We start from the raw sequence: 18,725 nt of genomic DNA on the forward strand, positions 1-18,725 counted from the left end.
TATTTTTAGCTGTTACTTGAGTTGTGATTTTTTAACACAGCTCTAACCCCAACGTTTTCCTTTATATTCCAAAAACACAAATATAATTTTAGATAATCATATCAAGAAGTACAAACGAATGAATCGTTCAAGAAGTATAAATCTTATGGTGGTGCACCACTATTGGTCTGCTCTGTGCTAATAGTAGCTAAAATAAAAATGTAAACACACACAACAAACAAACAAAACCACGCATCATCCTTTTTTTATGGGATCGAAACCTTTTATTTTGATTAATAAATAACATGTTATATAAATCACATCAGGAATGAGTAGATATGCTATTCCATGTATTAAAAAAAGGAACTGCCACAGCATTAACCTGGATGAATCAAGGGAAACCATGTTAAAATCTTGATCAGAGCAGTAATGAAAAATTCACAAATAAATATAGATTAAAAAATATAGATGTGATTAAAAACCATATTAATATTTTAAATAGAAAATCATGAAATAACACCAAGGTTAATGTATGAAGATATTAAATTAAAAAAAATAATGAAGTTGCAATTAAGAAGGCTTATAAAACTTATTTGAACATATATTTTTAAATATGTTGAAGGATTGTAGAAAATTCAGGTTTTCTTTCTAATTTTTTAATTAATATTATTTAAAAATCTATCCACAAATTAGTAGTTTTTTCTGTAAAAGAAAATCTTTTAATTGTATTTTCAATAAATAGACTGGTGGGAAGATTTTTTTAAATGTTTGTATAATGAGAACCTTTCTCATAAGCCAAAGTATTGTATTGAGTTATACGATAACAGTTTAATTGTCTAGTTTGGTAAAAGTGGATATTGATATTTTTTTAAGAATAAGTGACAATTCGTTTTAGTAAAGACTGCATTTCATAAATATAAGCACAACGATAAGTTAATATGTTTAATTTTTTGAATGTTGGTCTACATGATTCATACTTATGGGCACCAAACAATGATCTGACTGTCCATTTGTATTTTGAAAACTCACTCTAACTTTTTAAGGGAACCATAAGAAATGTTATACTTTTGGTGAAAATATATAATATAAACATAATAAATATTTAATAATGATGTCAAGCTTATTTTATTAAAGTGATTTAAAGCAATAAAGCAAGTGAAATAGTTTTTAATCACCACAAGAGAATTTTTTATATAATAATATACCCAGAAATCTTTCTTTATGGTTAAAAGGAATACTATCATTATCATAAGTGTATATTCTATCTAGGTGATTTTACGTCCATCTTAGAAGTACAATGCAAAAATTATATCCATATTTGAAGTTAGATGATTACAATCCATCAAATGAATAATTTTTTGAATTACTAATGCAAAATTTTCAGGTCCTTTTGAATAATTATCTTCAGTTATCATTCTTTTATGACATCTGCAGAAAGGGAAACAGTGAATGGTTCAAGATTTTGAGACAGATCATTAATAGACAGTAAGAAAAGCAAGGATATTTGGTTATGGCAACTCGTGTTTTAATCTTCGAAGTGACGACCTACATTTAAAATGTGTATTCTTATCAAAATATAAAATTTCAACTGCCTGTTTACTATTTCTGTCTTTAATTAATTTTAAACAGCTCCTCTGATACCATAACAACAACGTTATTAATTAGTTAAAAATGTGAAAGTAAATTGAATGGTTCATTGAGATCACAAAATATTGAAAGTGAAATTTTACTCTACACTATTTAAAATATTTTCAAAAACTGAGTAATAGCTGTGTCAACAAGTCATTTTTTCCTAAAACTATGGTCAGTTGTAAAATTAATTTTTTTTAATCCTAGAATTGAAATTCATCAGTTTTCTTTGTAGTCAGATGTGAAGTATCAAAAATGAAGTATGTCTACAGAAGTTATTCTTTAAACAAGTTAAAATGTGTAAAACCAATAAAAACACCAAGTTATAGGTGAATATTTCAGAATTCTGTTAAAAATATGATATCCTTCACAAAGAAATTTTCAAGCCTTTGAAAAAACAGATAATGTATACTTGTTTGCTACCTTAGCGACTATCTGTGGTGAGGCCACAGATACTCGATACCATAAAAACAAGACAGAGTTGTCTTGTGTCTCAAAAGACAGGAAATGAAGTGACCTCTTTTCCACATCCTTTGCACTCATCTTGAGATTCCTTTTATTTCCAAGGATGTAGAAGGTTCTCAAGGGAAAGCAATTTGGTATGATAGAAGAGGAGAAACAAAAAACAGCCGATTCCTTGACTGTTGCCAGTGAGTGCGGTGTGGGAGGGGGCATTGTCATGATGAAAACACCAATTACCTGTTCGCCACAATTCTAGTCTTTTTTGTGTACAGAATTTCAATCTTTTGAGAACTTCCAGGTAAACTTGTAGGTTCATAGACAATTTTTATTGATGGTATAACACGTTCTTTCTACATTTAAGTTAAAAACATTTGTAAGATCCTCAGAGTGTTGATGATTTTGATATAGAATAAGTGTTGCAGAAAAGCTTATCAGGACTAGAACAGGATTGGAGGAGGTGGTGAGGTGACCAGAATTGCCATGTTTTAAGAAATAATACTCATAATGTCCTACCTTGAAAAAAAATTTAATCCTGAATCAATTTGGGTTTTGAAAAATTAAATCTACAAGGAACACTTGTTTACCTTAATGTCAGATATATTAAGAGTCTGGATGAGTTGGCCTTGGAACTGTTTTGTGACTTAGTGCAAGGTTTTTAATTACATCTTTAAATTAAAAATGTATCTCATGGGCAACATTCTTATTTTGGTTTAAGTGTTACATCTCTAATAGATTTTAACAGAAATACCTCATCTTCTATAGGCTACAGTTCACACTATTTCTCTTTGTAATTTATGTAGGTGACCTGTTTGCAAAGATTGTTATTGAGATATCATTTTGCAGATGATCCTTCTGGTGTTGTAAGTCTCTTGATTTGAAAAACCTCCAAGAAGTAGCCTTATTTAACCTTGAGGATTATCTGAGTGGTTTTGAGCTCAGATAATTTTTTTTGGCTTCAAAAAAAAATTGCTTCACTTCTAAATCACCCAAAATCAAGAAAGAAAAACAAATCACCTTAAAGTTATTCTTGAATTACAAATCTAAATTCATCATAACAATTTCATGGTATTAAAGTTGACAACAATTTTAATTGAAAAAACCATACTGATGATTTATATCATCAGTAAATGTACGTTGTAATCTGTTCAACTAGTGAGTGAACAATGTGCAACCCTCCCCCCATGACCCAATGTGATGAGGATGATATGTATGACATGTAAATGAGGTATAGTCACTTACAAACTCAGGATGACCATTCTGAGATGTGTAGTTAATTAACCCCCAACCACCAAAGTGCACCAATATCTACTGTCTAGTATTCAAATCCATATAAAAGCAAGTAACTTTTACTAGGATTTGAACCTCAGAACCTTCAACTTCAAAAATATAGATTTGTCCATCATATTTACGCAGATCTGAAAATTTACTATAACTTGCTACATTTCAAAAAGATTAAAATTTTTGTTTTAAAAAAATAGAAGAATTATTAGTAATAAAATATTGTAAGGTTTGACTGAATTTTTATATGAAAAACATTAATTTGTATGGAACATGTTTATGCACATAAATCATTATATTGTGAAGTTAATGAAATGGATGTACAGTAATAATAAAAAATGACCCAAATAAAAATTTAAAAAATAAAAAAAATTTTTAACAAGAAAATTAAGCAGAAAAAAATTTCTAATACACTGTCACTGAGTAATATTTAATAATTGTTTTTAATTTTTATTCTTTATGTTTAAAACTACAGCATAATCAAATCATGATATCATTTGATATAAAAATGGTACAGCCATTTCCAAGAATAACAAGAAACCTATTCCATACTTGTTATGAAAATCTAGGGTAAAGTAGTTTTACATTGATATCTTCACTGAGTCAGATATATTTTTGTGGAAAGATTCCAAAATGGAATTAATAAAAAGTGAAAAGATGATACAAATAGTCATTTGGAGAATAAGAACACTTCTGCAAGCAGGTGAATTAAAAAAACTATAAAAAAATAAAAATAAACAGAATGTATATAACTGAATAATTGAGTGAGATGGGAAGAAAATGCAGAGATAACAAGGAATAATGTTACAATACATTATGCAGAAAAAGAAAAGGAAGAAATGATGTAGAAATCACTTACTCCAAAGAAAGAAATAGCAAAATGTCTCCAAAGGGTGGTTTTTGTTATTAGGATAAATGGTCCCAGGAATGAACCCCAAAAATATGCTTTAATAAAGATGTAAGTACCAATTAGTTAATATGAAGATGATAAGGCTGAAGTGATGTATGAACAGATAGAGAAGATTATCGAAAAGGAAATAAAAACTGTTATAGAATAATAATAATGAAGTATTAGAATAGTGTGGTAGCAGAATAGGATGAACAAGTAGTAGAAAAATATGGACTAGGCACACTGAAAGAATGGGGAAAAAGGCTTATTGAGTTATGCAAATAAAATAAAATATTAATAATAAATACTTGATTTAAAATTATAAAAAAAGGGTTAAATACATTTTAATCACAGAAAAAGAAAAAAGATATCTTATCGACTACATTATTGCCGATAAAAGATCCGATTCAAAAATAAAAGGTTTACTGGTTGCCAAGAGCCAATATAAATACTGATCATAAATTTCTAGTAGAAATAAAAGTAATAATGAAGTGAATAAAAAGAATGAAGAGTCGACCTCAATGGAACCTGCAAAAAAGGCAATAAGGAAGAAGTTAACTTGAAAATTGAAGAGATTGATAACGCAATACAGTAGTATAAATGAATTTTGAATATAAAAGATGCTTTAAAAACAGGCAACAAAACAACAACTGAGTTCATTAAGGGAAAAAGAATAAAATGGGTTACTAGAGATTATTGAAAATACAAGAACAGAATGTACAAAAAAGGTAGTAGGATCTACAAGAAATTTAATAATTAATTAAGAAGAATAGAATAAAAAGCAAAGGAGAAAGGTTTTGCAGATGAATTCTCAGGTATAGAAGATTTACAAAGAAAAAGACAGTATGAACTAATGTAATAAATAATAAAGTAACATGGGAAGTGAATGAATAGTACTGGCACAAAAAAATTGTCCGTAGAAATGGCAAAATGTTACACAAGGAGAAAGATATACTTAAAAGATAAAAGGAATATCTGCTCTAGTACACGTATTGATCTACACTGGTCTAGGAAAAACCATATGATCTATCCATAAAAAATGAGGCTGAAATGGAAGAAAATAAAATAGGAACAACAATCCTTAATCAGAATTTATTGAAGCAATATAATATAAAAATAATGAATTAACTGTAGAAATAGGTGAACTGACAATACAAGTAATTAAATTTCTTAATGAAGAATTATAAGAGATGGTGAAATTGTGTTATATAATCTACAACAATGGAATATAGTCAGAAGGTATTCTTAAAATATCCACGATTCCATCATTTACTTTTAGTGCATTTTATTGCACTATGATTTTTGTCCCAAAATCATAGTACAGTAAAATGTTAAGATTATAAGACAATTATTTTAATTTCACATTCAACAAATGGTACAAAAGAATAGTATGAGTTCAGGAAAGCTAATAAAAACTGTTTGATGACAATGTACAGAAAAATGTAAAGGAATAAGTATAAGTTTGGTAGGTATGGAGAAAGCACTCAATTGTGTCAAATGGGATAAACTAATCAAAATATTGCAAAGCCAAATAGTGGATTGAAAAGAGAAAAGATTAATCGAAGAAGAGAGAATGAGATGGCCAGATGATGATGTCTCCATTTAGGAAAATTAAACATTTTGGAAACATCCTCCTTAATACTTCCATGGAAATGTGTGAGCGGTTGCCTCATCCTGTTGAAACCAGTGCTTGGCTTGGTTTATCTCTTTCGTGAAGTTCTGCAGCATCAAAGTGTACTATTCTGCATTCATTAAGACTGCCTAGTCAGACAGTCATAAGGCAGTTACTTTATCTATAAATATTGGCTAATCACCACAAACTGTGCCAATTCACACCATACTCTGACTCTTTTTTCCTTAACCTCCGGAACCACTGTTAGGTATTACTTCACAGAATGAGATGAATGACAATTTTTGTAGTGTGTGAAAATGCCTTGCCTGACTGGAATTCAAACCCGGGACCTCTGGATGAAAGGTCGAGACGCTACCACGAAGGCTGGCACCATACTCTTATCTTCTGTGTATAAAGTTCATGAAGCCATCATGTGTTTGCATCAAATCATGAGGATTACTGTATTTTTTCTCATCATTTTCAATATTGTCTCTGCAAAAACTCGGCATTAATTCTGATAAAGAGGAGTCACTTCATTGAACAACCATCAGTTTGGAGTTTTTAGAGGAGGGAAATTAAAGTCAGGACATGTATTCTTCTCATAGTTTGGGAATTTTCAAAGCGGAGTAATTTTGATGCACCAAACACTAGCTTTAATTGCCTGCCTTAAATATTCAATGTTTTTGGCATCTGTATTGATCTCAATCTTCCAGATAATTTTCTTTTTGATGCTAATGATGGATGCCCTCCTGAAATTCTCCAACCAAAATTTTATCATTACAAGAAGACACAGGACTGTGGTGACCAACATTGAAATGTTGGCAGAATTTTCTGTCTATAAGCATGAAAGAATCATTTTTTTTTGGAAAATGTTTTCACATCTCCATGGTGACTGAAAAGTCAGTGGAATCCCCAAGACCCTCATGGTCAGTAACCAATAATAAAAAAAAAATACCATCAACTCTTCTGCTGTATAATTTATAAATATGTAATTTAAATGAGGATCACCACACTAATATTGAGTAAAATGATAAAATTAAAATTGGTTATATCTTTAATAAATAAAAAACTCAATTCAGGTTTTAGTATATTTATTTTCATAAAAAATGTAATTTTTATGACTAGTTTAATTTATTAATTCAGTAAATATTATTAAAATATACTTACTTCCTTGACCCTGGTTACACCTGATCATATTTACACTGTAATTTTGAAAACAATATTTCACATCTTTTAAATCATTGAATTTTGTCTTTCATTGCATTCAGTTTAATAAAAAAAATGTATTCATCTTTATGGCTAAAAAATAGTAAGTTACTCATTCTTCTTGCTCGTGAGTTTTAATGCTGTAGCAACTCTACTCAAATTATTTTGTAGAAATGTCCATTTCGATTCATTACTTTGAATGTTTAACTGAACATCATTACTTATCATAATTGATTCGCAACCGTTTTCTTTATAAATACATTGTGAATTAATTTTCTGAATAGCTTTTATTAAACCACCTGCTTTAAAATCAATTTTTTTTAAAGTTTTTAATAAAATATCACATTTATTTGTAAATTTCAATGGAATCGTCAACTGTAACCAGTTGTTAAATTCTAAACACGACCATGAAGTTCCTTCAGAATAAAAAACAAATTGATTTATTAAACAATTTATATTGTTGTTTTTTTCGTATTCTTGATAAAGATGAAACGATTCACTAAATGAACAGTTATCCTTAATAGCATCAACAATATTTTTCCACAACATTCCACTATTTTCACTAGAAAATATTTTATTAAGAATAAATAAAGGAATTTTCTTTATTACAGCAATATCTAAATAATTATTTTCTACAAAAAAATTTTCATAACTGTTAAATATATTTATGAATTTAAATAAATATTCATAATCATTATTAAAGTTGTTTTTCATTTTATCTACATATGAAAACAAAACCTGTAACAATTAATCATAACTTAGTACAGATTCTATAATCTAAAATACTACATGTAATTATGTAAACTGAGATAAATTTGTAAATATGAATCGTTGAAATTTAATGCAATAATCAAAGGAGTTTATTTAAAACTACAAACTTATGAAACAACAAAGAAAGCAAAATTTAATAATTACAAAATTATTATAAAGTTTTTGTTATTAATGAATAACTTGTAACAAAATCTTTCAGCTGCTGCAATGGCTAACATCAAAAAGCTTACAACTTAAATAGATCTGGATATAATGTGGTTTTCAGAATGCTAACAAATCAAAATAATCCATTAAACAAAAAAAATTTAGAAAATACAATACTCGTAGAATAAATAAACTTTATAATGTCATATATAAATCAAACAAGATTTGACTTCAAATAAATAAGATGAATGTTAGAAAGCAGTCCTTAGTAACACTCTCCACAGTCTTTCCCTTCTTCTGTTAGATGACTGCCACTCTCAAATCTGACATGGTAATCTCTCTCTGGATTCATTCAATGTTTTTGACTGACCACAAAAGATGAGATATTGTCAGTCAGTGAATATTAAATCTTCATAATATTCCTGACCCTCTCACTTATTACTCTATCTACGAAAGGTTATCTTTAAAGTAGATTGTTCATTGTAAAAAAAATTATTCTGAAAACTTTATAAATATTTTTTACTTCTTTTAAACTATATACCTTATACTACTTCTCTATATAATCGTGACAGGAATTTAGCCACTGATTAACAGCATTTTTAAGTTCATTGTAACTCCCGAATTGCTTACCACTAAAACGTTTTTTCAATTTCCGAAACAAATGGTAATTAGAAGGAGCTAAGTCCGAACTACATGGCGGGTGTGTTCCCATCCAAATGTTCTCAGTAAATCACTTGTCGGAAGTTTCGCAGTAGGCTTCTGCATTTATAGTCGTTCCACATGTCATTGAATCGATCAGCAGTATGCCAAACCGATCCCAAAAGACTGCGACCATCAGTTTGTATCCAAATGGATGTGGCTTGACCTTTGTCTGTCTGGTTGATGATCGAGAATGACGCCATTCAGTTGACTGCCGTTTTCTCTCTGGCGTGTAATACGAAATCCATGTTTCATCGTCAGTCAATCGAATTAAGTAAGGAACTCATCATCTTTTTCTGTGCAGCGCATCTAAAATTCCAAAGCAGATTCAATTAAGATTTTTTTGTGAGGTTCTGTTAAGACCTACGGCATCCGACGTGCACAAACCTTTCTGATATCGAAATGATCACGAACAATGCGACCAATAACAACTCTTGAAACAACAGGAAAAAGAAGGGTCGTGTTAGAAATCGTTGAGCGACGATCTTTTCCGATTTCATCATCGAGACGTTTCATCAAGTCCTCGGTGATTATCGAGAGCCTCCCCAAACGTTCCTCATCGTGCAAATTAGTTCTAAACCTTTCACACCATTTTCGGACGTTTCTTTCATTCATTACATTATCACTGTACACAGCAACCAGCTGCCTATGAATTTTAGCCGATGTTTTAAAAAACGTATAACTCCACGTCTTTCACAGTCGGGGCAACATCGATTTTCCTATTCATTTTATGACGTAATAACTCACACGTAATAAAAGATATTACAACTTACAGACAACAATGCAGTGTGTACATTACTAGCGTGGCTATGAACGACACAGGTTCGCCAAACTTAAGGAGAGAAATCTCCCAGCGGTCTTTACTTTAGAGATATCCCTCGTACTAATATCACCTGACAGCATTTCCAACGGTACATAATTCCTGTAGCATTTCTTTATTTTAATCTGTTATTCAAAACCCAAATTTCTGACCTATATCATTGGTCAGAAATCGTAGAGTAGTGAATTGTTTTAATTTTTTTAAATTACAGTTGCATTATAACACTAGCTTGACACATCCAGTTTAGGGATTTCTTGATCACTTAAGGAATTCATCTGGTTCACCAGGTTTCTCTAATTTTTTTGTTATTTCTCAAGCTGAAGATAATGCTGAATGGTCTCAATTTAATTGTCACAATCTCATAAAGGTGATATCACAGCTGGAAAATGTTTCAAGAAAGTGTTATGAAAAATATTTCCAGTAATGGATGGTTTAACCCACCGGGGTGGTCTAGTGGTTAACGCGTCTTCCCAAATCAGCTGATTTGGAAGTCGAGAGTTACAGCGTTCAAGTCCTAGTAAAGCCAGTTATTTTTACACGGATTTGAATACTAGATAGTGGATACCAGTGTTCTTTGGTGGTTGGGTTTCAATTAACCACACATCTCAGGAATGGTCAAACTGAGAATGTACAAGACTACACTTCATTTACACTCATACATGTCATCCTCATTCATCCTCTGAAGAATTATCTAAACGGTAGTTAGCGGAGGCTAAACAGGAAAAGAAAGTAATGGATGGCTTGCAAAAGTGTGGAGTCAAAAGGGGAATACTCTGAAGAAGACTAGGATTGAAAGCCATTAGATAAGTTAATTTTTTCATGGTCTATTATCAGATATATATAAATATTCCTTAAACATATACATTTAATAAATTCATGTAAATGCATAGAAATAAATTTTATATACACAAATAAAAATAATACATATTTATATATGAGCCTATACAGTATATAAAAATTATATATATTCCAATTCAGACAGCATAATTCGTATATTCATCCATAACAAAATTCAAAATTGATATAACAGTAACAATTTTGACAATTTCTAAATTCAAATATAAAAAAAAATGATTTTAATGTTATTATAAAATTAAATATCAGTGCTGGATCACGTGAAAATCAGTTCTTGGAATTAATATGGTAAGTTTAACTTACCATTTGGTAGTTTAAATATTATTTTATATATACATGTAAAGCAATACCAGAATCAAAATTAATATCTTGATTAATTTGGCCAAGTGATTCACCACAAATCACTTTTCTACACATCCTTTTTTACTTCATTGTACGAAGTAAAGAAAGTATTGTATCACAAAAATTTCAGATTTCAACGGAGATATCCATTTTGACCATCCCTGAATCCATTTTCACTAGTTCCGGTGTGAAGTGTCTATGTATGTAACTCACGGAACTCAAAAACGATTAGGCATAGGATGTTGAAATTTTGAATCTAGGACTGTTGTAACATCTAGTTGTGCACCTCTCCTTTTGATTGCAATTTAAATATTAATCATCTTCTCTTAATCTTTTTATTCTTTCTTTGGTTTTAACATTTTCTTCCTCTTTATATTTATCATCTTCCCTTAATTTTTTTATTCTTTCCTTGTTCTTAACATTTTCTTCTTCATATTCATTTCTTTTTGTTTTTTTAATATGTATTTCTTCATGTTATCTTTCTTTATCCTGTGTGATTGTTTCTTTTACATTTTTAATTATTCACCAAATAATCCAATAATAAAAACTGAATATTTTACATCGTAAGGTCAAAATTAACATTTGTAACCAAGGAGTTCACTAAATAGAATAGTTTAATTATTATTAACTTTTATTTATACAACACACCAGAAATCTGATACTTTTATCCTAATAATTCATGTAAGATTGTTGAATTAATAATTGCATAAATATTTGATGTTAATATAACAAACTAATATTTCAGCAATTGCGTAACTATCCACTTCATTAAAGAACTGGAGGATCGAATCTCACTTTCAAATGAAATAAGTTTAAATAAAGTGCAGCAAAACATGTGTATATGTAATTTAATAGGCGTACAAGGAAGTCTTGTGGTGTCTACGTCAGATTCTTTACTTCTGAATTATTTAGAGCCTGAAGGAAATTTAGCCGGTAAGTTACTAATAATCTAAAAAAGGATTATGAAAACTGCAAGATTGAATCTAATGAAAGACCCAGAAAAACCTTTGCAAGAGAACATACCGATTATTGAAAATAGAAGTGGAAAAGTGTTGTTGAAGTAATTCGCCTAGTTTCAGAAATTAAAAAAAATTAACAGGTTAGAACAGATTTATTGGTTTAAGACCTTTTATGTTGTTCCCAAACCTAAGAAATAAGTTCAACTAAATAAAATTTATGATTATCTCAAAAATTCGTATGAAGATGATTCATTTATTTTCCACCAAGAAAAAATTTCTAATATTGATAATCTAGAATTAAACTAACAAAATGTTAGGGTATTGATGTTCTGAATGAAAATTATAATATTACCAGAAAATCAGTAAGGAACAGATCGGATCAGAATTCACTTCATTTCATCACGAACAGACTGATACAGATTATTATCAAAAAGGAGGATTTACCTCAAGAAGCAGGAAGGCAAATCCTCCTGCAAAAATATATTTCGTGGGAGTGATGAATATTTCAGACACATAATATTGGAAGAAATCATGATTATCTTTTTACAAATCACTAATTTGAAATAATTTTGTTTTCTGCATGACAAAGCCTTACGGGTTTTAAGGCAAATTCAATACAATAATTATTTCAGAATAATGTTTTTTTCTAATTCTTTGAAAATTCTGAATGGCTAGGGAGTTGCCTGGTCTGAATAGAAAACCAAAATCCAGTTCTCAAGACACCCTTGTAGGATATCTCACAGTTGCTCTTCATAACATAAAATAGCATTATCTTCCTAACCTAAAATATTGCACGCTGTTCTGGAAATTAATAGGGACCACACTAATATATATATATATATATATATATATATATACTAACATAAATATATGAATAACAAATTATTAAAATTGAACATAACAGCTATATTTGTTTCTGTTTTCTGTGTTATTTATAGATCCTGGATTAAAACTTTACAGACAATTCTGTGCTTTCAAAGTGATCTTCAAATAGCCACATAACAGGAGGTAGTAAAAAGATAATAAAGCATATTTACATCAATGGAAAGATTCTTTGGTTGAGTACCAGTGAATTTTTCTTCAAATTTTTCAATAGTCAAATGCTCCAAAATGGATGCAACCATTAGTACTTCTTTGCTATGGCCAGTTAACCCTTTTTGTAGTATATTTACCAACACTTCATTACTCCATTTGTTTGAATAGATATTTTTATCTTTGATCATCTGTATAACTTTTCCAAAATTTACACTAATTTCATCTCCAACCTTTTCCACAAACTTCGTACCAGCATCCACTGCACATTTCAAATAATTTGTATGTTCCACCTGAAATGCAGATATATTTAAAATAATTATGTGGTTAAATCTAGCAATATAACAGAGAAACAAGCTAACATATAAATATAAGATATCTTTACCAAATAATTAATAATAATTAGTGTCGTCCTCTCTTCATTGATCAGCATTATGCTAACACTTTTTAAAAAATATTAAAAAGTTAATGATTCACCTTCAAAATTAAATAGAAACTATATTCAATAGATTAGAATGGAATTACAACAAAAAATTAGAACATGTTGAAATACACCAAACTTAAAAATTCCAATTTTTCATGTAATATTACATAAAAAACTAGTAATTTTGCTTAGTAATTTATATACACAGAATTTTACCAAGATTGTTGGTAAAGTTTTTAGTTGACACAGATATGACCAAATGATTATGATGTATAAGTAGGATCCTTTAGATGGTGTGTTACAAAGTTTCAGGAGTGAGCAACATTTAGTTGCTTGGTTGTGGGGATCAAGAAAAGCAAACATTGACATTCTCTAAGAAATATATAAAAGTGAAGTTTGAGCTGTTATAAAGTATTTGTTTAAAAGGTTTAATCCTTTTAAAACAAAATGATGGATGAACATACAAAAAGAGTTAGATTCCAGATTAAAGGACTTTTCCCCTTCATTTCTAATATTAAAAAATGGACTACTGAATTTAAACATGATTGTACATAGATTTAAAATGAAGAACGCTTGCAACACCCATTAACTGCTATGACTTATGAAATTGTCACAAAAATTCACAATTCTATTAAATGATCACTGACTGAAGAAATGTAAGTTTGATGGCGCAACAAATATCTCATAAAATCATCTTTGCTATGTGTTATACAGTACTTTGGATATGAAAAAAAGCTTTTTACTCTATGGGTGCTGCATTTGTTAACAGTTGACAAAAAAAGTGTTTGACTGAACACTTCTCGAGGAGTTTACATTTTTTAAACACAATTACTCTGAGTTTCTTCAATATTTTTTAACAGTAGATGAAAACAGTACATGAATTCACCATTACATGCCAGAGAGCACAAATAACAGTCCAATCAATGGGAAGGAGAGAAGGTGAAAGTGCAGAATAGAAACCAAGAATGGTTCCATCTGCAGGAAAAGTCATAGCTACAGTTTTATGGAATTCTCATGGAGTGATGATGGAAAAAGAACCATCAGCAGGGAGTATTATGCTTCACTACTGGTTTGATTGAAGGATGCTATTCAGGCTAAAGATTCACATCTGGCCAAAAAGAGAGTACTCTTTCATCGCTATAATTTTCCTGCAAGCACATCTCAGATTATTACTGCATAACACCACCGCCTACAATTCGGCCTACAATGAAGTGCTATCTTCATCGGATTTGACTCCCACTGATTAATTTGTTTTCCTAATCCTGAAAAAATAGTTTGCTGGATGAAGATTCACTTCAAATGATGCGATCAAAGTTGAGATAACCGCTAATTTTACATATTGCAAAAGTCATATTATTATAATTGTATTAAAAATTTGGAAAGTTGTTGGTCTAAATGTATTGAACTGTAAAGTAACTAAGTTGTAAAAAAAATTATGTTTTCTTTGTCAGACAGAGAACTTTCTCAATGATCCTTGTAGTAATATAACATTATTTGAACTTCAGAACAAAAATTTGGGTGAAGTCTTTTGTTAATCACAACTCAAAAACAAAGATCTATTACTTCCAGATCTATTTCATACCAATTCTTTTTATTATTTTTATGACAGAAATATGCCTTTAAAGGATGGAATAAACTTACTGTGTGCAACAGAAATAAATAAAATTTTATTAACCACAGATGATAAAAAATATGTTTTTAGAAAATGTCACAATAAAATTATTAGACAATATAGAATTAAACATTAATTTATAAAGAGCTCTTCTTTAGCTCAAATACATAAAAACAGAATTTAAACCTTTAATTTTTATTTGATAACAAATATTCTTGTAGTTCAATTATTAGAATAAATTTGTTCAGTACTTACATATTAACACCACCGCAACTACAGTTTTATTTAAAAACAAAGTAGTCAATCAGATATCGGTGGAAAATGGGCCGATATAGAGTTTAACATAAATAAATAAATATTTATTTTATTAATATAATTTAACCAAACTTAACCTACGCTCGCTTCGCTCGCTAACCTTGACTAATTAACACCGTAATTTTTTGAGTATTTATTTAATAAATTCAGTAATTACAATTATTTATTATTTAAAAAATCAAATTGCAAATTTTTATTGCTGGTGTCTTTCATTCTTCTTTGTTCCTCTGTAAGCTGAGCAGTTTCATTGGACAACCAGTTTAGGTTACTTCTAAATGGCTGTAATTCTTTAGATATCTCCTCTGTGGTTTCCAGGAGCATGTTTTAAATTCTTCAAATTTTTTAAAAGGTGCTTGTTTGCTCTCAACATATTTTTCACTGAACTTGATTTTAAGTTTCTGAAGTTCTGTCTATTGAATTTTTAAAAGACTAGCCTTCTGTTTTACTTAATTGATATGCAAGTGGGTCAGCACTGCAGGAGCAACAGTGCTCTCTCTCCCTCGCAGCCTCATGTGCAGCTTCCTATGTGGGCATGTGCACAACAGCCAAACATCATACTGCTGGAACTGTGAAGTACACAGTTGCATACAAAAATTTCTGTATCGTTTCATAAACTGGGGGATGGCTACTGACATTAAGCTTAAAGATTATATATTGTACATGTATAAAGAAGGAATTAAAGAAAAAAGGATTTATAATATTAAATGTTATCGATAATATCAAGTGGAAATAGGGAGTGCTGCAGTTACATACTGCCTACACATGAGCTGCCACAATTACAATAGTACCGATAACTGGCTGGGACATATCACAGAAGAAGGACTGATTTAAACAGTGCTAGAAGGATTGATAGCAGATGCAAAATAAAGAGATCAATAGACTAAAATTACAGATGATTTAAAAGGAAATGGGAGCTATCAGAATTTCAGTAGTTTAGTTTGTTAGCTAGTGGAGGCAAGTAGAGACAGACATGTGCAAGAATCCTTCTTCTGGCCAGATATTCATATAATGACCAGTTATTGAGAAATTTCACAGTAACATGGTATAAAAAATAATGCTTACTTTTGAACAATAAATAAATCCATAATAAATTAAAAAATTATTATTAGGATTGAAATTATCAATGAAATTATAACACTTCAAATCAAGATTGTGGCAATCACGAAGAGTTTCCCAAACATCTTTTCCAAATATTTTAAACATTGGTTGCATTTCACTGTACCACTCTAAAATAGCGATTACCTAAAAAAAAGAAATGAAAAATAATTTTGATAGTAAATTAAAAAAAAAAAATTATACAAACACAGATACAATACAAGGAGATTTTTAGTACTTACTAGTCGAATTACCAACGTGTTCTCTTGGGTTTATTTTAAACAAAATAAAACATTTGGTCAAAAATAAGATAATCAAGGATTTTAAAATAAACAGTCAAGATGACCTTAACTAAACATATCAAGACAAGTAGAATTTTATAACTAAGCATTTTTTTTCATTGGCTTCAAAACTTATGAAAATCATTTTTTTTATTGACAGCAACTCTTACCCTTTCATATATATTATTAAAATTATGAATAGAGAAAAAAATGGAGGAAAAACATACTAAAGATATTAAAAATTATGAATGAAAGGATTTTTAGAAAATAATTTTTTTACTGAAGTTGGTATCCCTCCTCTGAAGGTCACATAGAACACTTACTCACTCTTTCGCTTCTGTTGCAAATCGATGGCTGATGTGAGTGAATGGAATACATTTATAGACCTAAAGAGTAATCAGTGATATTTGTTTAGATTGATGTATGGGCAAATAATGAATCCATTTCATGGATGCTTTAACAAGGACCTGCCTTGTAAATCAAAAATACTTGATCAGGAGAAAAGGGCATTTAGTAACGATAGTGTTAAAGACAGGCCTTAGTGAACAAAAAAAGATCAACTTTTATGAATGAATTTCAGATAAAGATATGGAAGTGTGTTACAGCCTGCCGCGGTTTATTAGTATAATTTTCAAATGCATTGTCCCACACAAGAGTGTTGTTATGTGCTGTTATGAGTCAGGAGTGTGGAATTCTAAACTTGACAAGGAATTCATCTCATGACATGTTATGGGCCAGGATGACATTACAGTACTTATTCGGAACATATATTCTAAAGTACATAAATAGTAATTCTTATTTACAAATGTTAGAAAGATGGTTAACACCTCAACTTCAAGAGAAGGGTGTCTGTGGAGGATTCATCTGGATACAGCAATTCAAGGTTCCAACTCATTTTGCTCTTTGAATGCAAAATTTCCTAAATGAACAATTTCCAGATTACTCAATTGACTGCGGTTCACAAACATCATTATACTCATTTATTGGCCTCTATAAAGCCCTGACAATTCATTATCGGGAATTATAAGTCCTATGTGTCTCAACATCATTGTGAAGCAATTGAAGAGTTACTTAACAATGCTAAGAAAGTCTTTAGAACCATAACTTTGGAGATGTTTTTCAACATTTCAAGAAGGATGCGGAGAAGCATAACTCTATGGGTTCAGTATAATTGTATGCACAAACACACACACACACACACACACACACACATACAGATCCATATATCTGTATATACATTTGCAAGTACAAATGTATATAATTGTTAAAAAAAGATACTAGTATACAATGCAAATTTTTTAAGAGAACAGTTGCTTACTTCTCAGATATAGATTAGATCATGAATGATTAAAGAGAAATACTGAACTTCCTCCAACCATACTTACTGTTGATAAGGACCAACACAGTCCTTCTCAGTACCATATTGTCCAGACAAGGGGACATTACACATCAGCTTCCAAAAAAAAGTGATGTAAAGTTTTAGAAAGCAACATCCACTCGTGGATTAGCAAGTCTATTGGAAGGTTGTAATGGATACTTTTGAGCCTAATAATTAATTTATTAATATTAATCAAAATCAATAATTTTATTAAATAAATGAAAATAAAAATTTTGAATATTATAATTAAAATTTGGGTCTGATTTGAATGAAAATAAAAATTGTGAATATTATAATTAAAATTTGGGTCTGATTTAACCCTCTTGATAATGACATTTTACCTTAAAATTTGTACAGTATTAAAAATATAATCAAAGGGGAAAAAGTCAAAATTCTTAATAAATTCTTTTTTTTAAGTGAATAAAAAAAATTGTAAAAAAATTTGGGTTTCATTGACCCCCTTGCTTGACAGCTACCTCATATAACCTTTTTAACAACAGTCACAACTTCTAAGTGTTTCATCTGTTATGTATTGATGTGATCTTTGCCTTGACACTATTTGTTTTTCTTTTTTTTTCTTTAAACACCCCTAAGGCAACTGGTCCTCGCCGTTAAGCAAAACACAGTCACCTCAGATTGTCATGGCTGCCACGACAATCTGAGGTGACTGTCAGACAGTCTTGTCTTTTTTGCACTTTACATTTTTTATATTTAGCCCCTTTGAAGTTGACGTTTTCAATATTCTTAAAATAGTTTTTTTCTAATTATTAATAATTGGTCATTAAAAGTATTTAATAACTTAACCAATACCAGTAACCTAATACAATTTTGATTCAAAAATGCTTGTAAAACTTACCCAAACTGACTGAAACTGAATTTCAATGAGAAGCCTACATTTTTTTTCAAGAATTCATTTTTATTTTTATAAACACTATTGAAGAAA

General features: G+C 29.8%; 1 protein-coding gene across 3 annotated transcripts in view; it reads right to left on the reverse strand.

Annotated features, from left to right (window-relative positions):
- Positions 1–6,923: 6,923 nt before the first annotated feature.
- The window catches only part of LOC142332874 (uncharacterized), a 40,016-nt gene continuing 28,214 nt past the window's right edge, over positions 6,924–18,725 (reverse strand). For all 3 annotated transcript variants that reach the window (XM_075379560.1, XM_075379561.1, XM_075379559.1), the window contains 3 exons: positions 16,091–16,270; positions 12,683–12,970; positions 6,924–7,793 (listed from right to left, as the gene is read on the reverse strand). In XM_075379560.1, coding sequence (XP_075235675.1) covers positions 7,164–7,793; positions 12,683–12,970; positions 16,091–16,270 — 1,098 coding nt within the window. In that variant the 3' untranslated portion in view covers positions 6,924–7,163. The remainder of the gene's footprint in view (positions 7,794–12,682; positions 12,971–16,090; positions 16,271–18,725) is intronic.

The sequence above is a fragment of the Lycorma delicatula genome, chromosome 12, assembly GCF_047948215.1.
Source record: "Lycorma delicatula isolate Av1 chromosome 12, ASM4794821v1, whole genome shotgun sequence".
Lineage (NCBI taxonomy): Eukaryota > Metazoa > Arthropoda > Insecta > Hemiptera > Fulgoridae > Lycorma > Lycorma delicatula.